The sequence below is a fragment of the Lepidochelys olivacea genome (genome assembly GCF_965140295.1).
Source record: "Lepidochelys olivacea isolate rLepOli2 genome assembly, chromosome: 13".
NCBI lineage: Eukaryota > Metazoa > Chordata > Testudines > Cheloniidae > Lepidochelys > Lepidochelys olivacea.
In genome coordinates this window covers 5,401,726-5,425,685 of record NC_140423.1, presented here as the reverse complement: position 1 = coordinate 5,425,685, position 23,960 = coordinate 5,401,726, and the positions used below count along the sequence as shown (strand labels likewise).

At 44.4% G+C, this 23,960-nt stretch overlaps 1 protein-coding gene across 1 annotated transcript; it reads left to right on the top strand.

The window, feature by feature from the left end:
• Positions 1 to 5,143: 5,143 nt before the first annotated feature.
• On the top strand, positions 5,144 to 8,603 carry NPBWR2 (neuropeptides B and W receptor 2). Its single transcript, XM_084646035.1, has 2 exons — positions 5,144 to 5,625; positions 6,142 to 8,603. The coding sequence occupies exon 2, from the start codon at positions 6,786 to 6,788 to the stop codon at positions 7,821 to 7,823; it is 1,038 nt and encodes a 345-aa protein (XP_084502161.1). The 5' UTR covers positions 5,144 to 5,625; positions 6,142 to 6,785; the 3' UTR covers positions 7,824 to 8,603.
• The last annotated feature ends 15,357 nt before the right edge of the window (positions 8,604 to 23,960 follow it).

Sequence of the window (23,960 nt, the reverse complement as noted above, 5' to 3'; positions counted from 1 at the left end):
CACCACCATCAGAACTGGTCAGTTTTTCACCCCTTCAGTGGGAAGGATAAATCAGTTAATTAGTTCCCTCAAAACTGGGCGGAAGTCCGCTGGGAAAGTTTGCAACTCTCAGCTGACCTTTCAGTGATGTTGAACTATGGTTTACATTTGTAATGAAACCCTAACCCTCCCTGTGCACATTTCACAATGGTCTCCGAATCTAAGCTGTCCCAAGGCAGCTATTGTCACCACCATCTTAACCCTTGTCTCTGCTCTGACGATGTCTGTCCTATTGCTGTGGAACTTGAGTCTGGCCATCTGTCTTGGTTTCAGACTGTCTCCCCGTCAGCCAGCACTGCAAGCAGAACATTTTGTGTTTGTCTGTCTGGACAAGAGAGCTAGATGGGAGTTGATAGCACATGCCAGGCTTATGAAGGTGATAAAATGCAATTGATTTGGGCATCACAACAGCTTTCCCCTTCCTTAAACAAATGAATTTTGTTTCTTAATCTGAATAAAGCTGAGCTGTACTAGTGTGGGTTGCAGGAAGCAAAACCTGGCTCTGACAAAGGATGTGCCAGGGATAAAACGTGTGTCAAACCTTTATTTTAACTTGTATCATAATAATAACATAGGGTATTCAAAAGAATGGGTCAGAACAGTTTTAAATAGTTTTAAATCAAAAAGAGTCTGTAGGTTTTGTCGTATCCAAGTATCAGACCATCCTTTCTCCTCCTTCAGTCCCTTCCGTCACTCACTACACACCTTCCAGCTTCTGCAACAAATGAGGCCAGGGTCTTACAGACAAAGTCTCCTTCGCTAGGCACCGCTGATTCATCTCTGGAGCAGCTCCACCTTCTACACTGAATGAAATCTGTGCTCTGTGGGAAAAATAATCTGTAGTCGGATAATCAATGGCCGTGTCATAATGCGTACACACAAGAGGGCCAAATTAAAGTTGCACAGGATTTAGTCTAGACCTAGTCATTCAATTTCAGTGACATCCAATCTGCCTGTATGTCAGTCTCAGCAGAAGGGTAGCTAGAGGGCAATGGAAAACAGGTGCATTAAGTTTATATACCTGGTATCAGCTTGGCCACGCATACAGGATAGGTTGGAGTGTTTTTCAGTGCACACCTGTAGAGACCATTTTGCCTCGGGAGCATTGCCACTCCGGGGGCAAGGAGCAGGGGCAATGAGCAGCATCTGTTGTCCCTATACCTCTCCATGTCACTACAAAGCAAATGCCTCGTTAGGAAACAGAGGTTTTCTTTCAATGCAGAGGTCTTTAGTGATGGGGGAGGAGAAGTGCAGAAGGCAAACGGTATAAGCATCTGCCTCTAAAGTTCTTCTGCACGCTGCCTGCCTGCCTGCCTTTACAGAAATGCAATGAGAAAGAACAACTAACCAGATCACACAGAAAGACTTAGACAGTCCTTATTTGGTAAAACAGCAGGGCTTAGAACATTCAGGTGTCTCTTCATCATGTTCTTTTCCTCTATGATGAACACACCAACACCACAGGACACCAATTCAAAATGACCATGCACGGCTCACACTGTAGATAAGTTCCCACAGGGATAGCTCAGTGGTTTGAGCATTGGCCTGCTAAACCCAGGGATGTGAGTTCAAACCTTGAAGGGGCCATTTAGGGGATCTGGGGCTAAAATTGGGGATTGGTCCTGCTTTGAGCAGTGGGCTGGATTACATGGCCTCCTGAGGTACCTTCCAGCCCTGATATTCTATGACCCAGTGAACTGGCTACCTGTCAGCCTACAAACTCTCCTCTGACTTTCAGCAACAGCTAATTGGGCTCTCTTCTGCCTCCACTGACAGGCCAAATATGTTCAGAGAGCAGACAGTGATGTGAGCAAAAGCCAGGCTGGAGACACTTGAAGTATTTTCAGACTTTCACTTTTGTGCATAGCACACAGAAAATAAAATAACCCCTTTGTATAAACCAAGTCAGAGAACTAATTCCAAGGGCACAAAGTAAACTCTTATGATGAGATAGAGAGTTATGTAATTTCTATGGACATGGATGCAAATTCATCCTTTGTGTATTTCTATTCCTGCTGATGAAGTGAGACTAAGGATAAATACAGTCAAATTGATTAATTTTCTAAGTGTGTGAGTCTAAATTGCTGCTGATAAGTTGGTGTGCAAATCTGTTCCCCCTGCATGCACAAGTACTGGTGGGCACTACTGTTGTCCATTTGCATTAACAGTTGTCTATTTGCATGTGCAAAATTGGGATTTGGAGGTTTATCTTGGCTAGTCACATTTCATCCCTCCTTAGATATGTTTTCCATCTGTGACTGACCCTTTGAACAGTAAATTCAGTGGTACGTATCTCTGAAATACGCCTTATACTCCATTTCTGTTTCTCTGCACCAGATCTAGAAAGTAGTTTCCAAACACTGCATTTTCACTGAGCAGTTTAAATCGCATAATACATTGCCTGAATCCAAGCCCATGCCTCTAACTGGATCTTGGATTTAAGGTCTGTTGCCTAAAATGAACACTATTGCAGACAGTGAATGCTATAGCTAATAGAAATTATTATAATTGTTTAGCTAGTAACTGTTATACATTTTTGTCTGGACTTTAATTGGGGAAGGGGGAAAGAAAGCAGACATCATATAAATGGAAGAAGAGGAGACAGAAGAGGAGGAGCATTGTGACACCTGATTCTGATCTCTCATCTTGTAAATAAGGAGTGACTCCACTGAGGTGAATGGAATCACACCAGTGTGAAAAGAGTGTGAGTGAGGTCTTGTCTACACAGGAACATCCAGGAAAGTTAATCGAAATGAACCAAATGAAGTGGATCAGTTAAACTATATTAAACCCATGTGTGAATACCCTCATTCAGAATTAAAGTGGCATTAATTCAGTTCACTTTAATTCAATTCCAAAGTGAATTAAGCTAAACCTAATAAGGCAACTTTAATTCTGAATAACAGCTGTCCACAGAGGGATTTAATGTGATCTAACTAATATACTACAAATTTGCATCTTTGGTTAATTCATATTATCTTTCCTAGATATCCCTGTGTAGACAAGGCCCCAAGGCTCCCTTTCTCTTCCTTTTTCTACCACTTGAAAACCCCAAGATGGTTCAGTTCCTTGTAGGATTGCCAACCCTCCAGGACTGGTCTGGAGTCTCCAAGAATTAAAGATTAATCTTTAATTAAAGATTATGTCATGTGATGAAATCTCAAGGAATACATCCAACCAAAATTGGCAACCCTAGTTCCTTGGGGGCAGGGATCAATATTTTATTCTATGTTTGTACCATGCGTAGCACAATAGGGTCCTGGTCCATGATGTGCTATCCTAAAACAAAAAAATAATCAATCATCTTCTTCTTGCCCACTTTTCATCTCTTCTCCTCTTCCTCAGGACTGGGATGGTCAAGTTCTTATGATGTTTTTTCAGGGAATTCTGATGATCTTCCTAACCCTAGGAAATTTTTCCAGGAAGTTTAATTGCCCACTGAATACTCAACCTTGTGACTTAGACCGGGCACTCGTTTGCATGTAAACATTTTATGTGGCACCTCCATGCTTGTCTATGCTAAGCACTTTTGCACCACAGTAGATAAATCAGTTTATCCCCATTGGCGTAAGCCCCAAATTTCCAAATTAAAGTAACATTGTAAATCTTTGTAGCAGGCTAACGCATCTATATTAGGGGGCTGCAGAGGTGTAACTACAGCAAGCAATAGTTATACCAGAGTATATTTTTTAACATAGGCAAAGCCCTTGCTAGTTTTCATAGATTACATAGTTTATAAAGCCAGAAGCAAGTATTGTGAGCTTCTAGTCTAAGCTCCTGCATAACACAGGCCAAAAGACTTCCCCAAATTAATTCCTGTTGACTAGAGCAAATTCTTTAGGAAAAAAAATCCAATTGTCATTCAAAAATTGTGAGTAATGGAGAATCTATTATAGCTCTTGATGAATTCTTCCAATGATTAATTACACTCACTATTCAACATTTGTGCTTTTTTTTTCTAGTCTAAAATTATCTAGCTTCAACTGCCAGCCATTGGATCTTTCTAAACTTTTGTTTCCAAGACTGAAGAGCTCGCTGTTATCAAATTTCTCTTCCCCAAGAAGGCTCTTATAGACTGTGATCCAGTCATCCTTTAGACTTCTCTTCAAGAAGCTAAATAGATTGAGTTCCTTAAGTCTTCTACTAGAAGGCATGTTTTCCAGTCTGTTAATCATTCTCACGACTCTTCTCTGAACCCTCTCCAATTTAAGTTCAGTTTAGTTCAGTCTCAATGGCTGCCTAGATTGCTGCCAGGAAATGAATCTTCTTTTCCCCAAGTGTACTCTTTATTTGTTTCTTCATGACCTTGAGCTTCTGTGTTCAGCAGAGAAATAAAAAGTTACCTTCAGGATTTCTACATGGTGCATCGAACTTCAATATCTGCCACAAAGACAATTACCCCAGATGGCTTTAAGGCGTTACCTTCATGTCTACAATATAACATTGCAGTGCACATTCGTGATGCCATTCGTGCTCAGTTACTGGAATGCACTCGAACTTTGTCACGTCAGGAAAGTGCAAATATAAGAAACATGCACAAAAACAGGTGCCCGACTGGAGTTAAACCTGCTCTCTGATATGTGGGGGCAATTCCTGGCTCATGTAAACATGCACGACATTTGTCTGAGCCCAAGTCTGCAAGAAATGGTGGCATCATCCCACTGCCCACAGGTGTTAGCAGACACCTTGCCTCAGAGATTCAAATGATTAAAACACTTTTTGAACTGGCATCAGAAAAAAGGGCAGGCAATTTGGGTCTGGCTGGTCCATTTTTATTACATTAAAGGCCTTTTTCATTCACAGGGGTGTAAATCAGCGGCAACACCATGCACATCAATGGTGTTACACCAGAATAAAATCAATTGAAGAAGAATGAGTTATTGCTTTTACACAGACATGCAAGTAAAGGGAATTAATATTTTTACATTGAGGGGCAGTTATGATGTGTTCTACCCTCCAGAAGGGACCCTCCTTCATGTTGCATGGGCTTCTCTCTCTGATGAAGGCTTTTGCTGTGTTTCCATGCCAGGGCCAGATCACTAGGTGGTGTAAATCAGCTGAGATTCACTGTAGTCAATTTATAGCAGCTGAACATCGGGCAGAGCGTCTCACTGAGAGAGCTGTAATGTGTCTATTGCCCTCACATCTGGACACCTTAAACCAGAGAGAACTGCCAAGTGACTGCTTCCGAGTGAGACATAGTTAAAATCTCCCACATTAGAACAGTCGCAGCCTGACAGCTCTGGTGCTGCTTGTGCATTTCAACATCCCTTTCATTCCTAAAAAGAAGTGCCCTGTTGTATCGTCTGGGGTTTTGGGGGGGGGTGGATTTTTGGTTGGGTTTTTTTTGTCTTTTTCCCCAGCATCAAGGTTGTTTGTTATTTAACTAGCCCAGTGCAGATATAATCATTTTTTTTCCAATGTGATAAATGTTATTGATCAAACACCACCACAACCAAATAGATCTGATTGCAAGGACCGGTAACGTCAGCATAGCTTAGAAACCCTCCTCCAACTCAGCTTAAAGAGGGAAAAGACTCAACGGTGGAAGGCAGCAGGTGCTGGAGGATCCCCTGTCTTATGCAGGTAAGAGGAGCATACAGCTTTAGCTTTGTATGTTAAAGATTCTAGCTTGGGCATGTCTTTTATTATTGTTGTGTACTGGCAAAATGCAGCTGGCATCTGGCACTTGTTTTGGCAAAGCCTGCAGGCTAGCTGGTGAACCTTTGCTCTTAGTGGATTTGTTTCTCTGCAGAGGAATTTTTGAAAGTGCCTAGGACAAATCATAGCAACAGAGACAGCGCCGGATAGAAACATGTAAATAGAAGGAACTGTTCCTGCTGTGACTATAAGCTGTTCATTTGTTTGCAGGTGCTTCTTTTTCTTTCTTCTGTATAAATATTGAACTTTGGGGACCAGAAGTTTCAGGCATCTCTCTGTGTGCTGAGTCTCACATATTATAATATTGCTATTTTTCATAGGGATGTTCTTGCAATTGAATAAGGTCCTAAATGACTCTGGGGCTAAAATTAGCCACACTTGAGGTCTTTTCGTTTTCAAAAATGCCCATTCAATCACACTGGTCTTTTTTTCTTTTTTCAGGGGCTTTAGGAAGTGACAGGGATGCATGCAGTGGCCAGACTCCAGCTGGACTGGGCTAGAAAGCAGACTTCTCATTATCGGTGAATTCACTGGTGGTGAAAAGATTCTGGAAGCCCCTTGACCTGGAGGAACATACTAACTAAAAACTAAAATGCTCCTGCTCTCTGGTGTGGAAAAGCAAGCAGCTGCCAGTGTGAGTAAAGACAGCAGAACTTCCCATGAATCCTCAGCCTGTTGTAAATAGTTTGCTGGGCACAGAGCTCACCCCACCTGCAGTGTTTTGCTCCCGTCTAACTGAAGAGGGATCTTTGCTCCAGCCAATTCATCTGGAGCTGCCCTGACTTTTCTAGCACCGCAAAGCTACTACTCAGACTGATGTGCATAAGATTGCAGAGCTCTTGTGTGTTTTATTTCCCTCTCTCATTTGGTCTGAGGAACCCCAGATTTCACCAGCGGGGGGGTGGTTTAATGGCATCTTTTTGCCACTGCTGAGCGAAAAATTTGAACTTTTACAAGGGAACTAGACATCCAATTCCAGCCACGGTTCCTACCTTCCTTCAGAAAATAATGAGTGTCCAACTGAAATGTGAGCCTCTTTTCACCATCAATGTGGTGCTCTCCCTGTCAAGCTGTAAAGATCTGCAATGAAATCTGAATACAGTTCATTATCCCTGAAAGCAGGCATGGAAAATAATTTCAGGGTAAGCAATCTGAACACCACCTGCAATGATACAAGTGATGGCAGGTACTTGGACAATGGCACAAGGTCCAACTTCACCTTCCATGAACAGTCTCCTGACTTCTACGTGGTCCTCCCAGTGATTTACTCTGCGATCTGTGCAGTGGGGCTCACAGGCAATACCGCTGTCATCTATGTGATCCTCAAGGCCCCCAAGATGAAGACAGTGACCAACATGTTCATCCTGAACCTAGCAATAGCTGATGACTTGTTCACTTTGGTCCTACCCATTAACATTGCTGAGCATCTCTTGCACTACTGGCCCTTTGGAGAAATCCTCTGCAAGATCATCCTGTCCATAGACCACTACAACATCTTCTCTAGCATCTATTTCCTCACAGTGATGAGTATAGACAGGTACCTGGTTGTCCTCGCCACTGTCCGGTCCAAGAGGATGCCCCATCGTACCTATCGAGCAGCCAGAATTGTCAGTCTGTGCATCTGGGCCCTGGTCACCATCATAGTTCTCCCTTTCATCATCTTTGCCAACGTCTATGTAGATGGCCTGGAGATCAAGAGCTGTGGTCTCAATTTCCCCAAACCTGAGAGGTTTTGGTTCAAGGCCAGCAGGATCTATACCCTAATCCTTGGCTTTGCCATTCCTGTATCCACCATCTGCATTCTCTATACCATGATGCTGTATAAACTGAGGAACATGCACTTGAATTCAAATGCTAAAGCCCTGGACAAAGCCAAGAAGAAGGTTACCATTATGGTCTTCATCGTCCTGGCTGTGTGCCTCTTCTGCTGGACCCCCTTCCACCTGGCCACCATCGTGGCTTTGACCACTGACTTAGCGCAGACCTCTGTAGTCATAGGTATCTCCTACTTCATCACCAGTTTGAGCTATGCCAATTCATGCTTGAATCCTTTCTTGTATGCTTTCTTGGATGACAGTTTTCGGAAAAGTTTCAGAAAGATGCTGGAATGCAGAGCTGCTTAAAAGATGGACCATGCCTCTCTGTTCCCTTCCCTCTCATGGCTTTGCAGGGGCAACCTTACAAACTTTTCAGTGTATGACTGAGGAATAGACAAGCTTTATGCTATTTAACTAAGCTTTTAGTTTGTTTAATTATGTGTGTGTGTGTGTGTGTGTTTGTTTGTTTCTTTCGCATTTTTCACAATTCTAATAATAAATCTTCCATGTTCCTTGTACGAATCTCACAATCACTCAAAGTTGTGGGGTTGGTTTGTTGTTTTTTGCTTGATTGTATCTTGTTTAGGGGGGAAAGCCTGAAATATTAAAGAATGACAACCTTCTTATAGGTTTCAGAGTAGCAGCTGTGTTAGTCTGTATTCTTGTCATCTCATTGCCTTGCACTGCCACCTGCTGTACAATTACAGAAGAACGGGGTCTCTTCAAGGGGTGAAGCTATAATGCTCCTGGAAAAGAGAAGCCTTTTAAAGATTAATGTAACTTTGAGTTATTAATCTCTATGTCGTGTTGCCAGATACGGTTGTACATTCTGAAAATGGATTTTAGTGATGAGATAAAACAGTGCATTTGAGAAAAAAAATGCATCCCTGCCTGTGTGCTTACTTGTCTTGCAGATCATTTGATTTCCGAGGGGAGTCTGTTTTCCCCAAGATTTCTCCTTTCCTGAATTGCTAACGTGATTCACATTGAAACCAAAAATTTAACAAGCATCTGCAAGTTACAATATCCAAACAAGACAATATACAAATATTGTGATGACTGCAGAAAAAATAATGTCTGTATTATCAGTGCCAAGAATTTTCTTTTCATTTTTTAATGTTTAAAAAGACATATACTTTAAAGTGTTTGATGAAATAAATCAAATTGAACAGTGTCTGGCATTTCTACTAGAAGCAACTTTTATAAGAAACTCTGTGTTATCCTCCTTGTCCCAATATCACTGCCCTGTAAATTTCTTGTCACCTGATGTATAACCCTACAGCAAAGATGTGCTGCAAACCACAAGGAAAGCCCTAGAAAAGATGGCACATAGAGACCTTCATTCAGCCAAGCAAATGCTTAACTTGAAACAGGTGAGTAGTCCTATTAATGGATGATGCTCAAGTGAAGTACATGTCTATGGGCATATGTACACTGCCTTACTCATGGCTGGCCCATGTAAGCTGACTTGGGCTCGCAGCGCTCGGGCTGTGGGCTGTAAAACTGCAGTGTAGATGGGACCCGGCGAGGGTCCCAGAGCTCGGGGTCCAGCCTGAGCCCGAACATCTGTACTGCAATTTTATAGTCCCGCAGCTCAAGGTGGCCAACACAGGCCAACTGCAGGGGTTTAATTGCATTGTAGACACACCCTGTGTGTTTTCCTGAATCAGGACCAGAGAGAGAAAGAGAGATTCAAAAGATCTGGAATCTCATGCTGTGTTGAAGAACTCCAGAAACTATGGGTAATTGTGCTGACAAGCTGACAAGCTGTCCAAGCTGAAACCAATACAGCCCTGAGCCGGGAGTGCTTTATTGTTAGCCCTGGAGAAACTCAAAAGATTCAGAGGTCAAGCTAGGAGCAACATTAAAGAGTCTGCATGCTTTTTAGAACTTCAGTTGCTTTGGGCTGTGCCCAGGGGACAACTCTTGATGTGACAAGGACTCCTCTTCTCTCCGTCCTCCCCCTGCATTTCTGACAGGTGGGAACAAGGAGCACAAGTCCCATTGACTTTCATGGCTTTGGAAAATCTCACCTGGATCAGATAATGTTATTGCAGTACCGTGGACGGTACTCCCCCCCGCCCATTCCAGCCTTAATGCAAAGTTCCAAAGAAGATTTAAAACCCAGAGAGAAAGTGAACGATAACTCCACTGTCAAAGGGTCTTTCTCGGGCTTCAGATAAATTGCTGGACAATTCTCTTTACTCTAACCCGTGAGTATTTTTATACCAGTTCAGTGCACATGAGCATTGTATGTGTGCCTAATTTGTCCACCCAAGAACCAATATAGCACATGCAAATCAGGTACATTCGCACAAAAATGGGTAATCAAGTTCATTTTCATACCCAGTTCCTGGATTTGTGCACACATTCATGGTGATTATGTGGACAAATTAATAATAGTAATTCCTAGCTCTTACCTAGGACTGATTGGGGCTGGGGTGGCAGGAGCTGACTGAGGCTTCCCCAGCAGCGCTCTGCCACACACCTCCCCACTTAAGCAACTGCCCAGGGCAGGGGGGCCTGCTCCGGCCCCTTCTCTCCCTTCTTCACTCTGGCTTTTTTGTCTAGGGATTTTCTCTGTTGTCCCCTGGAGACCTGGGTCCTCCCCCTCACTAGGGTCGAGTGGTGTAGGGGCTTCCTCTCCCTTCAAGGGGGTCTCCACCCTTTTTCTGCAGGCACGTTCCCTGCTATGGCCTCCTTTCCCAACCCCCTCTATCACCCCTACCCGTTGCCAAGCAAACTGGCCTCTGACCTCCAGGGGCACCTGGGCCACAGGGTAGGGCCTCCAATCCCTCTGGATGCACTTAAGCATCATTCTTGCTCCAGGGATCAACCACTGGGGTTTCGCTAGCCCCCTTTGAATGATGGAGTGGGCCAAGGCCCTGTCCACTAAGCCCTTCCGGGGCTTCCTCCCCACTTGCACAGGGATGGTGGCCAGTCCTCGCCCCTGCTTCCTCCCTCCACCATTCGTCCAGCCACAGAATTTGGCTAGCCCACACTCCATTTCTGGGCAATCTAACTGCTCATTTGCCTAGGCTTTTGTGTCCCAGCCGCCCACATCGCCAGCAGATCAACTGGCCCGGGTGACTAGGGGCTCCCTTAGCCTCCTCCTTTTTCTCTGGGTTCCTCCTGGGGGTGAGGGGAGGTCTTGGAATTTCTTTCCCGAGTTCAGGTCCCGGCCTGTCTGCCCGTCCCTTCAAGGCAAGTCCACCATGGCATATTCCTTGGTCAGTCTAACCACGGCCTCCACTGAATTCAGCTGGTGCTGCCGGACCCAGACTCAAATGTTTTCCGGGAGGCCCTTCACAAATTGCTCCGGAATCACCCAGTCCATTATCTCCCACACCCTCTGGGTGTCTGGCCTTAACCACCGCATGGCCCAGTCCATAAGTTTTAGGGCAAAAGCTCAGGGCTGCAAACTCCGAGTCCACCGGGCTGCCCAAAACTTTTGCCTGTACTTCTCTGCAGACAGTCCCATGCGGTCCAGGACTGCCGCCTTCACCGCATTGTAATCTTCAGCCTGCTCATTACTTAGGGCCATGTAGGCCGCCTGCGCCTCTCTGGCCAAATAGGGGGGCCAGTCACAGGGCCCAAGTCGCCTTGTCCCATCCGGCGCCCATGGCTACCCATTCAAAAGTACAGAGGAAGGCGTTGGGGTTGTTGTCAGGGCCCATTTGACAGAGTCCCAGCCCTGCGTGTGTTGGGGTATGTAAGGGTTAAAGTAAAGACCTGGGAGACCACTGGTCTGCTGGCATGGTATTAGGGAGTAGGCACAGACACGCACTATTCCTTCGCTTGATAGATACAGTGTCATCCTGCCATAAAGTTCCCTTCTGCTCATTAAGGATTGATAAGCATTGCAGCTGCAGAAGGAATGTGGGGATCTAAGGGATACTCTTTGGGTAAAGGAGTATTATCTCCCCCTCGCTTCCTTTCCCAGCTACATAAACGAGCTCGGGGTCATGGCCCCTTCCTCCCTTCCCTGTAAACTGCTGATCAAGGGAACTTGTAGCTGTAATTATTGCAAAGAAATGTATCTTATCTTCAAGGTAAAAATGTCTGTACAATATGTTTAATGCTGTAAACAATAAACAGGGACAGGGAATAAATCATATTCAGCTTATAGCTATTAATATTCATTGTATGGGCGTTCATATTACTCAATAAGAGGTTTGGGGGTGTTGTAGTAAATGTGGGTATTTACATCCTAACTTAAATAAAAGAGTGTCGAGGGGAACAAGTACCACAATAAAGCAACCCGTCTACTCAATCTGCCTCTGTGTCCTCCTGTTCTTCTTCTAACAGCGCCTGATTGCCATCCCCTTCCACGGGACTCACCACCCAGTGCAGGAGCTGCTGTTGTACACTGGCCTGCTCCCGGATGAATTCCTGGAGGGTCTTTTGTTGCTCAGCCTGCCAAGTGAGTAAGGCCTGTCTCTCCGCCTGGTGGGACTGCTGGAAAGCTCTTCTGCAGCTCCTCCTGCTGCTTAGCAGGTGGCCTCCATTCTCGGATTGCCACTCCCTGGCAGTGGCTTCAGATCCGGGACAAGCCCCCACGTGTAACGGGGTTCACAGCGTGGCCCTGTATATTCAGCCCATTGGCCCCGCTCCTCACAGACTCAGGGACACTCCCAGCTGGTGCAATATCCATGCTCTTTGTGTCCATTTCCCACGACCAGTTTCCCACTATATACAGGCTATTTACAGTGGCTTGGCCTAACACAGGCCTGGTCAGCAACAGAGCAGCAGGCTCCTACCTCTCTCTGAGCTCCACCCCCACCCCCAGCTTTTAGCTCCTACCTAATGAGGCTGCCTGGTGCAGTCAGTGATTAGGCAAACCTAGGCTATTGACCCAGCCCCAATCCATTTTCCCTGATTGGGGCTGGAGTGCCAGGACCTGATGGAGGCTTCCCCAGCAGCGTCCTGCCACAGTAGGCCTATACTTACATTGGCGTGTAGAATGCACGAACTGCATGCCCAGCTAACGCGGGTATAAGCAGCACTGTGGATGGTGAGGCATTGCTCAGGCAAGCAGAGTAGAGTGCCCAACAGATGCCTGTCCCTGGTGTGTATGCTTTACACACGTCCAAGCAGTGCCTCCCAGCTACACTGCTGTTTTTAGAAGCGGTGTCCTGCTGCCTCCCTGCTGCAGTGTAAGTATAGATATAGCTTAAGAAAGCCTGAAGAGAAAAATCTGTTGCCATTCAGTTTCACTGAGTTTTCCTTTGTGCTAATATCACATTGGCTCAATCAGGATACCTGTCCATTCTCTATACCTTCCCTTATACATCTGTATCATACCTCCCATGGATGGAAGGCACTATTTAAGTGCAGAGTACAGGGGTTACTGTTTGGTGCATGGAAATGCTGAAGTGAACAGCATTGTTTACAAAAAGAAAAGGAGGCCTTGTGGCACCTTAGAGACTAACCCATTTATTTGAGCATGAGCTTTCGTGAGCTACAGCTCACTTCATCGGTTAGTCTCTAAGGTGCCACAAGTCCTCCTTTTCTCCTTACAATGTATATGGTAAACATCCATTTTTGCATGGTCTGTGTGTATATAAATCTCCTCACTGTATTTTCCACTTAATGTATCCGATGAAGTGAGCTGTAGCTCACAAAAGCTTATGCTCAAATAAATTGGTTAGTCTCTAAGGTGCCCCAAGTCTTCCTTTTCTTTTTGTGAATACAGACTAACACGGCTGTCACTCTGGAGCATTGTTTACAATCACTCTCTGCCCCGGCTCTGTCATCAGCAGAGGTGGTCGAAAAATGGAATTTTCCTTTTGTGGGAAATTTCCACATTCCCCAAAATTACGTTCCATTTTGAATGGGAACGAAAAGTCGAAATGCCATTTTTTATTTTTTTTATTTTTGCATACTGAAAAATTCCAAAAAGTTTTAAGTCAGAGATATTAAAACAGAAAATGTAGAGATTTCCAATCGAAACAAAACTTTAAATCAGCTTCTGTACCAAATGACTGGATGATAGGTAATGTGACACCAATATTTAAAAAGGGCTCCAGAAGTGACCCTGGCAACTACTGGCCAGTAAACCTCACTTCAGAACCGGGCAAATCGGTTGAAACTATCAGACACATAGATGAACATAATTTGTTGGGGAATAGTCAACATGGTTTTTGTAAAGGGAAATCATGCCTCACCAATCTACTAGAATTCTTTGAGGGGGTCAAAAAGCATGCGAACAAAGGAGATCCAGTGGATATAGCGTATTAAGATTTTCAGAAAGCCTTTGACAATATGCTTTGACAAGGTCCCTCACCAAAGGCTCTTAAGCAAAGTAAGCTGTCATGGGATAAGAAGGAAGAAGGTTCTCTCATGGATTGGTAACTGGTTAAAAGATAGGAAACAAAGGGTAGGAATAAATGGTCAGTTTTCAGAATGGAGAGAGATAAATAATGGTGACCCTCAGGGGTCTGTACTGGGCCCAGTCCTATTTAACATATTCATAAATGATCCTGAAAAAGGGGTAACCAGTGAGGAGGCAAAATTTGCAGATGATACAAAACTACTCAAGATAGTTAAGTCCCAGGCAGACTGTGGAGAGCTACAAAAGGATCTCACAAAACTGGGTGACTGGGCAACAAAATGGCAGATGAAATTTAATGTTGATAAATGCAAAGTAATGCACATCGGAAACCATAATCATAATAATACATATACAATGATGGGGTCTAAATTAGCTGTTACCACTCAAGAAAGAGCTCTTGGAGTCATTGCGGATAGTTCTCTGAAATCATCCACTCAATGTGCAGCAGCCGTCAAAAACGTGAACAGAATGTTGGGAATCATCAAGAAAGGGATAGATAATAAGACAGAAAATATCATATTGCCTCTCTATAAATCCATGGTACTCCCACACCTTGAATACTGCATGCATATGTGGTCACCCCCATCTTAAAAAAGATATATTGAAGTTGGAAAAGGTTCAGAAAAGGGCAACAAAAATTATTAGGGGTATAGAACAGCTTCCGTATGAGGAGAGATTAATAAGACTGGGACTTTTTAGCTTGGAAAAGAGACGACTAAGGGGGGATATGATAGAGGTCTATAAAATCATGAGTGGTATAGAGAAAGCAAATAAGGAAGTGTTATTTACTCCTTCTCATAATACAAGAACAAGGGGCCACCAAATGAAATTAATAGGTAGCAGGTTTAAAACAAGCACAAGAAAGTATTTTTTCACACAACACACTGTCAACCTCTGGAACTCCTTGCCAGAGAGTATTGTGAAGGCCAATACTATAACGGGGTTCAAAAGGGAGCTAGATATAGTCATGGAAGATAGGTCCATCAGTGGCTATTAGCCAGGATGGACAGGAATGGTGTCCCTAGCCTCTGTTTGCCAGAAGCTGGGAATGGGCAACAGGAGATGAATCCCTTGATGATAACCTGTCTGTTCATTCCCTTTGGGGCACCTGCCATTGGCCACTGTCAGCGGACAGGATACTGGGCTTGATGGACCTCTGGTCTGACCCACTATGGCCGTTCTTATGTTCTTATGTTCTAAAATGATGAGATGAGTCACAATGACAATTATCATTTCAGTTCTCCCAGGCAGGCAACTGAAAAACTGTGTCAAAACCAACATTTTTCTGGGCAAAATGTCAGTTCCAACACTTTTCCAGAGGGAAAATTTTGACCAGCTCTCATTATTAACCTGTCACAAAATAGGTGCTGAATCCTCATGCAGAGCTAATTGTAGAAATGGACCTGAACTTTAATCCCAGATGATTAACTCCCTGAACTTTAGTGTGTGAAATTCAGACCCAGTTTTCATGGCTTGGTTCCATTCCTAGTTAGCTGTGATGTGCAACTGGACAAGGAGCTGTCTTGTGTTTCATTTGGACAGAATGCTCTTTATTAGAAACCTAAGAAATCTGTCAAAGCAGAGTTTGCTGAGGTCTTGAGTTAGGTAATTTGTGCAAGGATCCCACATTAACTTCAGTGACCCTCAAAGCTCCTGCAGGCGCGTGGGAAGATTTGGCAGATGAGTGAGTACGAGTTGCTTTTTGGGAAGTGAATGCCAGAAGTGTTATGCTAGGAACAAAGAATTAGATAGATAGATAGATAGATAGATAGATAGATAGATAGATAGATAGATGATGAGCATTTGCTAGGGAAGTGAGGAGAGGCTGAGGGAACTGGGCTTATTTAGTCTGCAGAAAAGAAGAGCGAGGGGGAATTTGATAGCAGCCTTCAACTATCTGAAGGGGGGGTTCCAAAGAGGATGGAGCTAGGCTGTTCTCAGTGGTGGCAGATGACAGAACAAGGAGCAATGGTCTCAAGTTGCAGTGTGGGAGGTTTAGGTTGGATATTAGGAAACACTGGAATGGCTTACCTAGGGAGGTGGTGGAATCTCCATCCTTGGAGGTTTTTATGGCCCGGCTTCACAAAGCCCTGGCTGAGATGATTTAGTTGGGGTTGGTCCTGCTTTGAGCAGGGGGTTGGACTAGATGACCTCCTGAGGTCTCTTCCAACCCTAATCTTCTATGATTCTATGATAACATTGCTTACCTTAGAGGCTGAAAAGGGAGTTTGTCACTGGAAATTTGGGGTCTGTTGACCCCTGGGTTAATCTTCCAAGGCAGCAGACATGGGAGCGTAAGAGTGTTAGCAGCAGTTTGAGGAAGATGCAGGAGCCTTGTGCAAGGGAAGTGCAGGCCCTTAGGTGACTACGGTCTTTTAGGCCCAGATCTACAAGCAGATTTATTTAACAAATGTCTCAGCCTGAAGGGACATAGCATTTTGGAGGGTTTCCTATTCTTTAGCAAGTATGCCCCCTGGTGGGAAATATATATCTATACTCTGTATATTCCCATATAAAAAGGATCTTCAGGAAGGGAAATAAACCTAAACAAAATGAAGCTTCAGAGATCAAGGTGGAGAAAATTAGCTTGACCCAACCAATGTGTCACAAAGAGAATGCAAGTGCCGTCACTTCAAAAGCTGCCCTTTTACCTGCTTTAGCCAAATGTACAAGCACTATGGTATTACTGGTCCTAGAAGGAGATCAGAGTCAAGAAGCTTGAGCCAAAGTCCATTACAGGCAGCGGGCCTAGCCCAAGGTGTTATCTTTACACAGTTGGTAACATACTGTGGTTTAGCTATTATTGTTGAAAAAAAACCCAATATCGACCAGCATTTTAAATGTGTTTGTGTGCCACACTGTTTCCAGTGGCTTTTCAAAGAGATATAAGAGAAAAAAGAATGCCGCTGAGAGCTTTCCCAGCATAACAATGTCCATTGAGAGGAGAGTGATCAGAATCCCTTTAGACGAAGCAAGAAGCTCCAATCTGGGATTCTTGGGCCTGACACAGCGAGAAAATGTTTGCTTGGGAAGCCTGACTTCATGTCAGATGGGGAAAGGACTCCTACCTGCTCTTCATCCCCTTTGAGTAATTCATTAGCAACAAGAGCAGGAGGACTTGTGACACCTTAGAGACAAACCAATTTATTTGAGCATAAGCTTTTGTGAGCTGCAGCTCATTGCATTAGCTACAGTACTTCGCCTGAGACCGTCACAGCTAAATCTCATTCTGGGCTTTCTTGAGATATCTAAGAGGATTCTCCTTAATTATGTCCTTTAAACATAACTAGAAAGAGCCTGCTCCAGCCGTGATCCTGCATCATGCCCGCAACTTCTGCTTGAGCTACAGCATGTAGAAATTGCTTGCATTTCACTTTTCATTCCACTAAGGGGCACTCTCCTTTCAGGTTTTTGAGCCTTTAAGGCACTGGCTCTCAACCTTTCCAGACTCCTGTCCCCCTTTCAGGAGTCTGATTTGTCTTGCGTACCCCCACGTTTCACTTCACTTCAAAACGACTTGCTTACAAACCCAGACATAAAAATACGAGTTCCAGCACACTCGTACTGAACAATTGCTGACTTTCTCATTTTTACCATATACTGTAATTGTAAAATAAATCAATTTCAGAGCCAGAGGGTTTTAAAATCGGTCAATTTCACATTTTCAGTTGTCTACCTCTGAAATTACCTTTGTCCCAACCCAAAAGGTACCCAGAAGTGGGTCTGATTTCCCCCTACCTCCCCCCCACCCCCCAGCTACCCCCTCAGAGCTGCCATGCAAGGGAAAGACAAGTCCTGTCACTCCCCAGCACAGCAGGGACTCACAGCTAGGAGCTCCCTGGCTGGGGCACTTCCAGGAGCAGGAGGATATTGGACCCACCTCTACAAGTCTCCTCCAGCTGCAGGAACCTCCAGGGCTGGAGCTTCCTGCAGCAGGGGGAGGAACTCCAAGGTGGATCTGATCTCCCCCTGAGAGCAAGAGTGGCCTTGCAGGGGAAGGACAAGTCCTCTCCCTCCCCAGCCCAGCTGGGACTTGCAGCTCACTCCCAGCAGCAAAGGGGAGATCAGATTTCACGGGGAAGGATTTATTTCACCATCCGAGAAATTGGTAGGGCTGGGCCCTAGTAATACTGATCTGCAATCATTTCCTGTATGACCTGGGGCTCAGTGACTAGGATGCACAATGAGATAGTCATTATACAGTTATATTGTATATAGTTCTATTGGGTTACTGAGCTATGAATCTATTGATCTACTTAATAGGGAGGCTATTGGAAAAACAATCAGGAAGGCAACACAGTGAATCTACAGAAGCAACCTCCCAAAAAAACATGTGGGGGAAAGTATGAGACAATGGCTGAGATATAAGTGGTGAAGAGGCAACTTCCATAGCTGTTTCACCAAGGCTAGCAACCTGGAGATTAAAAGGACACTAAATGATTCCAGAGCCTCTCTAGAGAGAGGGAGGTGGGAATTGTCAATTGTCACACTTCTTGGTGTGAATGAACAGGTAAAATGGGACTGTCTGAAGGAGTTAGGGCCTTTCCCAGCTTCCAGAGAATGGAAAGCCGTAAGGAAAGACAGGTATGTGAAGAGGCTGTTTATTGTTTTAAAACCATTTTTTCTTAAACGATTCTAGATCAATAATGATGATGATGGGCGATCACTCGTTACCGAGTATGACCATCTTCCATGGGAGTTATGGATCCTCAGATGGCTAATAAGGCCAATCCTTGAACTACAAGTTCTATTGCAATGAGGGCAGATGTTTTCAGGCTCAGCAGGAGGCTGTTGACCATGACTGGAAGTCAGTCTCTCCTTCCTTCTGCGCCTCTTGACCTCTTCAGCTTGTTGGCAAACAAGTTCAAAATGCAGGGGACCATCACGTAGGACTTCACTCCATTTTAAGTGATCCTGGGCAAATGTTCCCCAAGTGTCAATGTCAATATTACACTTTTTTAGGTTGTCCTTCAGTAAGTCCTTATATTGCTTCTGTTGTCCACCCATGTAACCGTACCCTTCTTTCAGCTGAGAGAACAGGACCTGTTTTGGGAGGCAGTGGTCTGGCATCCGGACAATGTGACCAGTCCAGCGGAACTGTTAATGGATTTTCATTGCCTCGATACTGGTGGTCTTTGCCTTTTCCAGGACACTGATATTGGTGCGCCTGTCTTCCCATTTGATCTTCAGAATCTTACGAAGGCAGCGTTGATGGTGCCTCTCAAAGACTTTCAAGTGGTGTCTATAGGTTGTCCAATTTTCAGGCCCATACAATAGTGCTGGGAGAATAATGGCTTGATAAACAAGAAGCTTGGTGTCTGTTTAAATGTCATGATCTTCAAAAACCCTGTGCCCTAAACGAGAAAAAGCTAGACTGCCACAGCTCAGGTGATGTTGATCAATAATACTTTCCTGTAAAAGGCTGTGTGGTCTCTGGATACCACTGGTCACTGCTCCTAAAAGAAAATGACCTTGCAGGTAAGCACCTAAATCAGACAGCTTGAGGTAATCGCAGTTGGTACTTACGGACTGCAGCCCATGGTCCAGGCTGAGAGTATCATGTGATTCCATGCCAGGAAAGGTGACAGCCCAAGACTTGAGTGGAGGTGCACTGAAGGAGAGCAGGAAGAGTCAGAGATGCAGTTCCCCTGGTAACTATGACATACAGGCTTTAAGAAAAACACCAAATATCACATGACTTGGCATGCATGATAGCCTACCACACTTTACTTGCATCTAAAGCAGAGTCAGAATCACAGTCTGTTAGCAATTCAATAGTCATTAGCATTTACAGTCTACTAATTTAGGTCTCTGAAATCAGTGAAGCTTAAGTAGATTTTTTTTTCCGTTCAGGAAAAGTTTTAATTCATTTTTCTCGTGTTATGTATATTTTAAGCTTGCAAAACCGGCCAAAGCATTTATATCTACTATACACTTGTGATTTGTTACTGTCAGTTATTCTGCTTATTTGAGCCTGGCCTTCATTTTATTTTTAAAAAGAGCAAGAGAGTGAATATTTAAATAAACACAATACCAGGAACATAACAGTACTGCAATTGAAAAGCCTTAATCCTTGAACCAAACTGTCCTTTCATGCAGAAGCAAAACCTTATTCTCTGCTTTAACTGCTTTAACATTGGTTAACACTTGGGCAATTCCATGGAAGGTGATGGCATTATCTATAAAACCAACACAACAGAATGCAGTTCCAGCCCAAGGAAGCTAGCTGTGTATTTCAGCAGAAAATATCACTTGTCTTTTACTAATTTATTAACACATGCACACACCTGGGGGGTGAAAATGCTGCCATTGTGTGCATAGAGTCAGAGGTTTGAACACTGGGCACCGACTAGAGAAGACAGCATGGCCCAGTTGATTGGGCTTGGAGAAGACATTAGTGCTCTTCCTGACTCTGCCACTTACCTCCTATGTGTATATGGTTGGGCCACTTCCCCTCCCTGCACCTCTGTTTCCCTTCCCACTGTTTCTCTGTCTCGTTTATTTAGAATGTAAGTTCTTCAAGGCAGGGGTTGTCTCTCACTATCTACCTGAACACAGTGGGGCTCAGAACCTGACTGGGGATTTTAGCCATCACTGTAATATGCAAATAGTAAAAATGATGACTAATAAGTAACTTTTTACTGCTGCTCTGAAAATGTCTATAATGTCTCATGTCCCAACTGGGCTCCTGACAGGGACTTTGAACCAATCAAAGAAGCCATCACCTACAGCAGATTTAGTCCACGTTTGACAGTGGGCCAGGGACACTCTGGGACAGGATTCTGGAAGTTAGTCAATGTTGTCTGAATACTCAGGCAGTGCAGATACGATCAGTCTCATTCATAGCTATGATGCGGATGATACTAAACTGGGAGGATGGTGTGGATTGCACTCTCAGCAAATTTGCGGATGATACTAAACTGGGAGGAGTGGTAGATACGCTGGAGGGGAGGAATAGGATACAGAAGGACCTAGACAAATTGGAGGATTGGGCCAAAAGAAATCTGATGAGGTTCAATAAGGATAAGTGCAGGGTCCTGCACTTAGGATGGAAGAATCCAATGCACCGCTACAGACTAGGGACCGAATGGCTAGGCAGCAGTTCTGCGGAAAAAGACCTAGGGGTGACAGTGGACGAGAAGCTGGATATGAGTCAACAGTGTGCCCTTGTTGCCAAGAAGGCCAATGGCATTTTGGGATGTATAAGTAGGGGCATAGCGAGCAGATCGAGGGACGTGATCGTTCCCCTCTATTCGACATTGGTGAGGCCTCATCTGGAGTACTGTGTCCAGTTTTGGGCCCCACACTTCAAGAAGGATGTGGATAAATTGGAGAGAGTCCAGTGAAGGGCAACAAAAATGATTAGGGGTCTGGAACACATGACTTATGAGGAGAGGCTGAGGGAGCTGGGATTGTTTAGCCTGCAGAAGAGAAGAATGAGGGGGGATTTGATAGCTGCTTTCAACTACCTGAAAGGGGGTTCCAAAGAGGATGGCTCTAGACTGTTCTCAATGGTAGCAGATGACAGAACGAGGAGTAATGGTCTCAAGTTGCAGTGGGGGAGGTTTAGATTGGATATTAGGAAAAACTTTTTCACTAAGAGGGTGGTGAAACACTGGAATGCGTTACCTAGGGAGGTGGTAGAATCTCCTTCCTTAGAGGTTTTTAAGGTCAGGCTTGACAAAGCCCTGGCTGGGATGATTTAACTGGGAATTGGTCCTGCTTCGAGCAGGGGGTTGGACTAGATGACCTTCTGGGGTCCCTTCCAACCCTGATATTCTATGATTCTATGATTCTATGATCAACTCTCAGTGCTATTGTAAGAAGCCACCAGTGACCGAAGACAACAGTCTGCATTTCCCAAAGGGTCTGTAGACAAAACTCAGAAAGACATAGGTTGAGCAAATCTAATAACTAAAACACAAAAATGGGGATTTGACTGTATGGCACTTCTTCTTTTGTTTAATTACCTCTAATGAGATCAGAGATTGATCATTAATAAAATCAGATTTCAGTGTAATGAAAATGGTCTTCAAAACTCAGCCCTCTGCTGCTTTGTATTTATGTAAATGATTTAGGCAGTTAATTACATTTCACTTCTTATCAGTGTAATTCAGACAATGCTCTCCTTCTGGCTTCTCTCTGAATGAGCTGCAGTTTGTGTTCCTATCTGATTCCGTTCAGTCTGAACTAGAATTGTGAAAAGAAATTAATACAAAACAGGTGAGGAGGTGGCCAGATGGCACACTGGGTGAGACCTAGAGAGAGAGATTTGTGGAGCTAAAATGATGTGAGCTTTGATCTCGTGGTAGGTAAAAAATTCTGAGAGGAGACTGTGGTGTATTGAAAACTGTGTTAAAATTATATGGTATTACTTTAAATTTCTGTGGTTTTTCTAGTCCAGCTTGCAGGGTAGGAGGCTCCATGGGGAAGCCTGAGATCTGGGCCTACCAGCAATCAGTCAGCAAACAGCCAGCCTTGAGTAATGTTGGGTGAGTTGTGCCTCTCAGTTTTTAGGGAGCAGCCTGCTTTGTCTCTCTCTGTTTGGGGGTTCTCGTGTGTCATCATTACGGATTCTACAAAATAAAGTTGTGTTACTTTGCAACCTTCCATCCTCATCTCAAAGCACAGAACAGACAGAAGCAAGGGGTAGCAGAGACACCGACCAGCACATAGCAGGAATCCTGGGGTCGGATGGCGTAATTTGCTGTAAACCAAATGCACTTTGCTGCTTATCTGAGCTGGAGTAACATGTTCATCATCCACCCCCTGCCAGCCAATGTTTGCTACTGACGGCAGCGTATGTGTTCGCCCTGCATCTCGAACTATCTCCTATCGTCCTGTGGACTCAGAAGTGTGGATAGGCCTCAGTTCCCACTGATTTCATGTAATTTTTTTTTACTTCTCCCAGAGACTTCTGCGCACTGGAGGGTGAATACAATCCCTCTGGGGAAACCTGACTCTGTGCCACTCTGACTCTGTGGTTTCTACTGGTGAAAGCAAGCCTGTCACCAGTAGAAACCACTGGCCATGCACTGTCATGCACCACCTATTAGGGGGCATCTTCTCTCAGGGAAAAAAGGTGTGTTCTTAACTTGTGTTGGCTCACATGAGGTAACTAACCTGAGGTCAAATCCTGTCAAGATGAGGCAGTTTGTAGTTTTCACACATATTAGCAGGTCAAGTTTTAAATGATGAGGGAACCTAGGGTTTGCCTTGACCAGCTAAATGATGTGAAAACCAGAACCAGCCTTGTCTTCTGAAGGAGTTTACCTCATGTTAGCTAACGCGAGTTAAGAACACGCCTTTTTTCCTCATCAAGACAAGGCCTTAGTGTCCTGTACAGGGCTTTGTAATGCACCCATTTCATTGACTCCTGTGAGCCGGAAGTATCAACTGAGAGCCGCCCACAGCCCACTAGTGCACTCCAGCTATCTTAGTTGCATGCAACCCTTTGAACTGAGGTAAAGCATAGGTGGCATTTACATTGATTCGGCCTCTGTGTCCTTAATGTGATGCTATGAGGAGGGTGTGAGGTGGCCCTGGTTAGTTTGCAATGATCATAGGTAATGAAGGGTTTGATTCTGATCCAAATAATGATACTGTAATCACCACACACCAATCTTGCCAACTGCTACAAGCCAAAGGGCCTCAGTTGCTTCCCTAATACATTCTAATGAAAATCCAGTGGCGGTTTTCCAGCAAAGCGCATTCAAGCTAAGCCATAGTCTGGCAGCTGAAGGAAAAAGGAGGGTATCTCATCATTACAATTTCCATTCCCAGCCTTCCATCTTCTCCAGGAAGAAATGGGGCAATCTCCCTCTGGGTCAGGCTCATTTTCTGCTTTCTTATGCTTATTCCTTGGAGGAGGTGATTATCTCTCAGAATCCTCTCCGTGGTGAAGCAAGGCCAATACATTGAAACAGCGTGATGAGAACAAATCCAAAATATCATACAAAGGCATGACATTAACATGCAGTGGGGCCACGCTTCATGTTAAATAAACATTCAACAGCAAAATCTGCCAGCCAAGCCACCACCCTGGATTGAGTTTTCACATGGACGAAAGTAAGCCGAACAGCCACTAAGCATGATTACGTATCCGCAGC

What these genes read in the sequence shown, in the direction of transcription:
- NPBWR2 (XM_084646035.1), top strand. Translation starts at nt 6,786, where the DNA reads ATGAAATCTGAATACAGTTCATTATCCCTGAAAGCAGGCATGGAAAAT.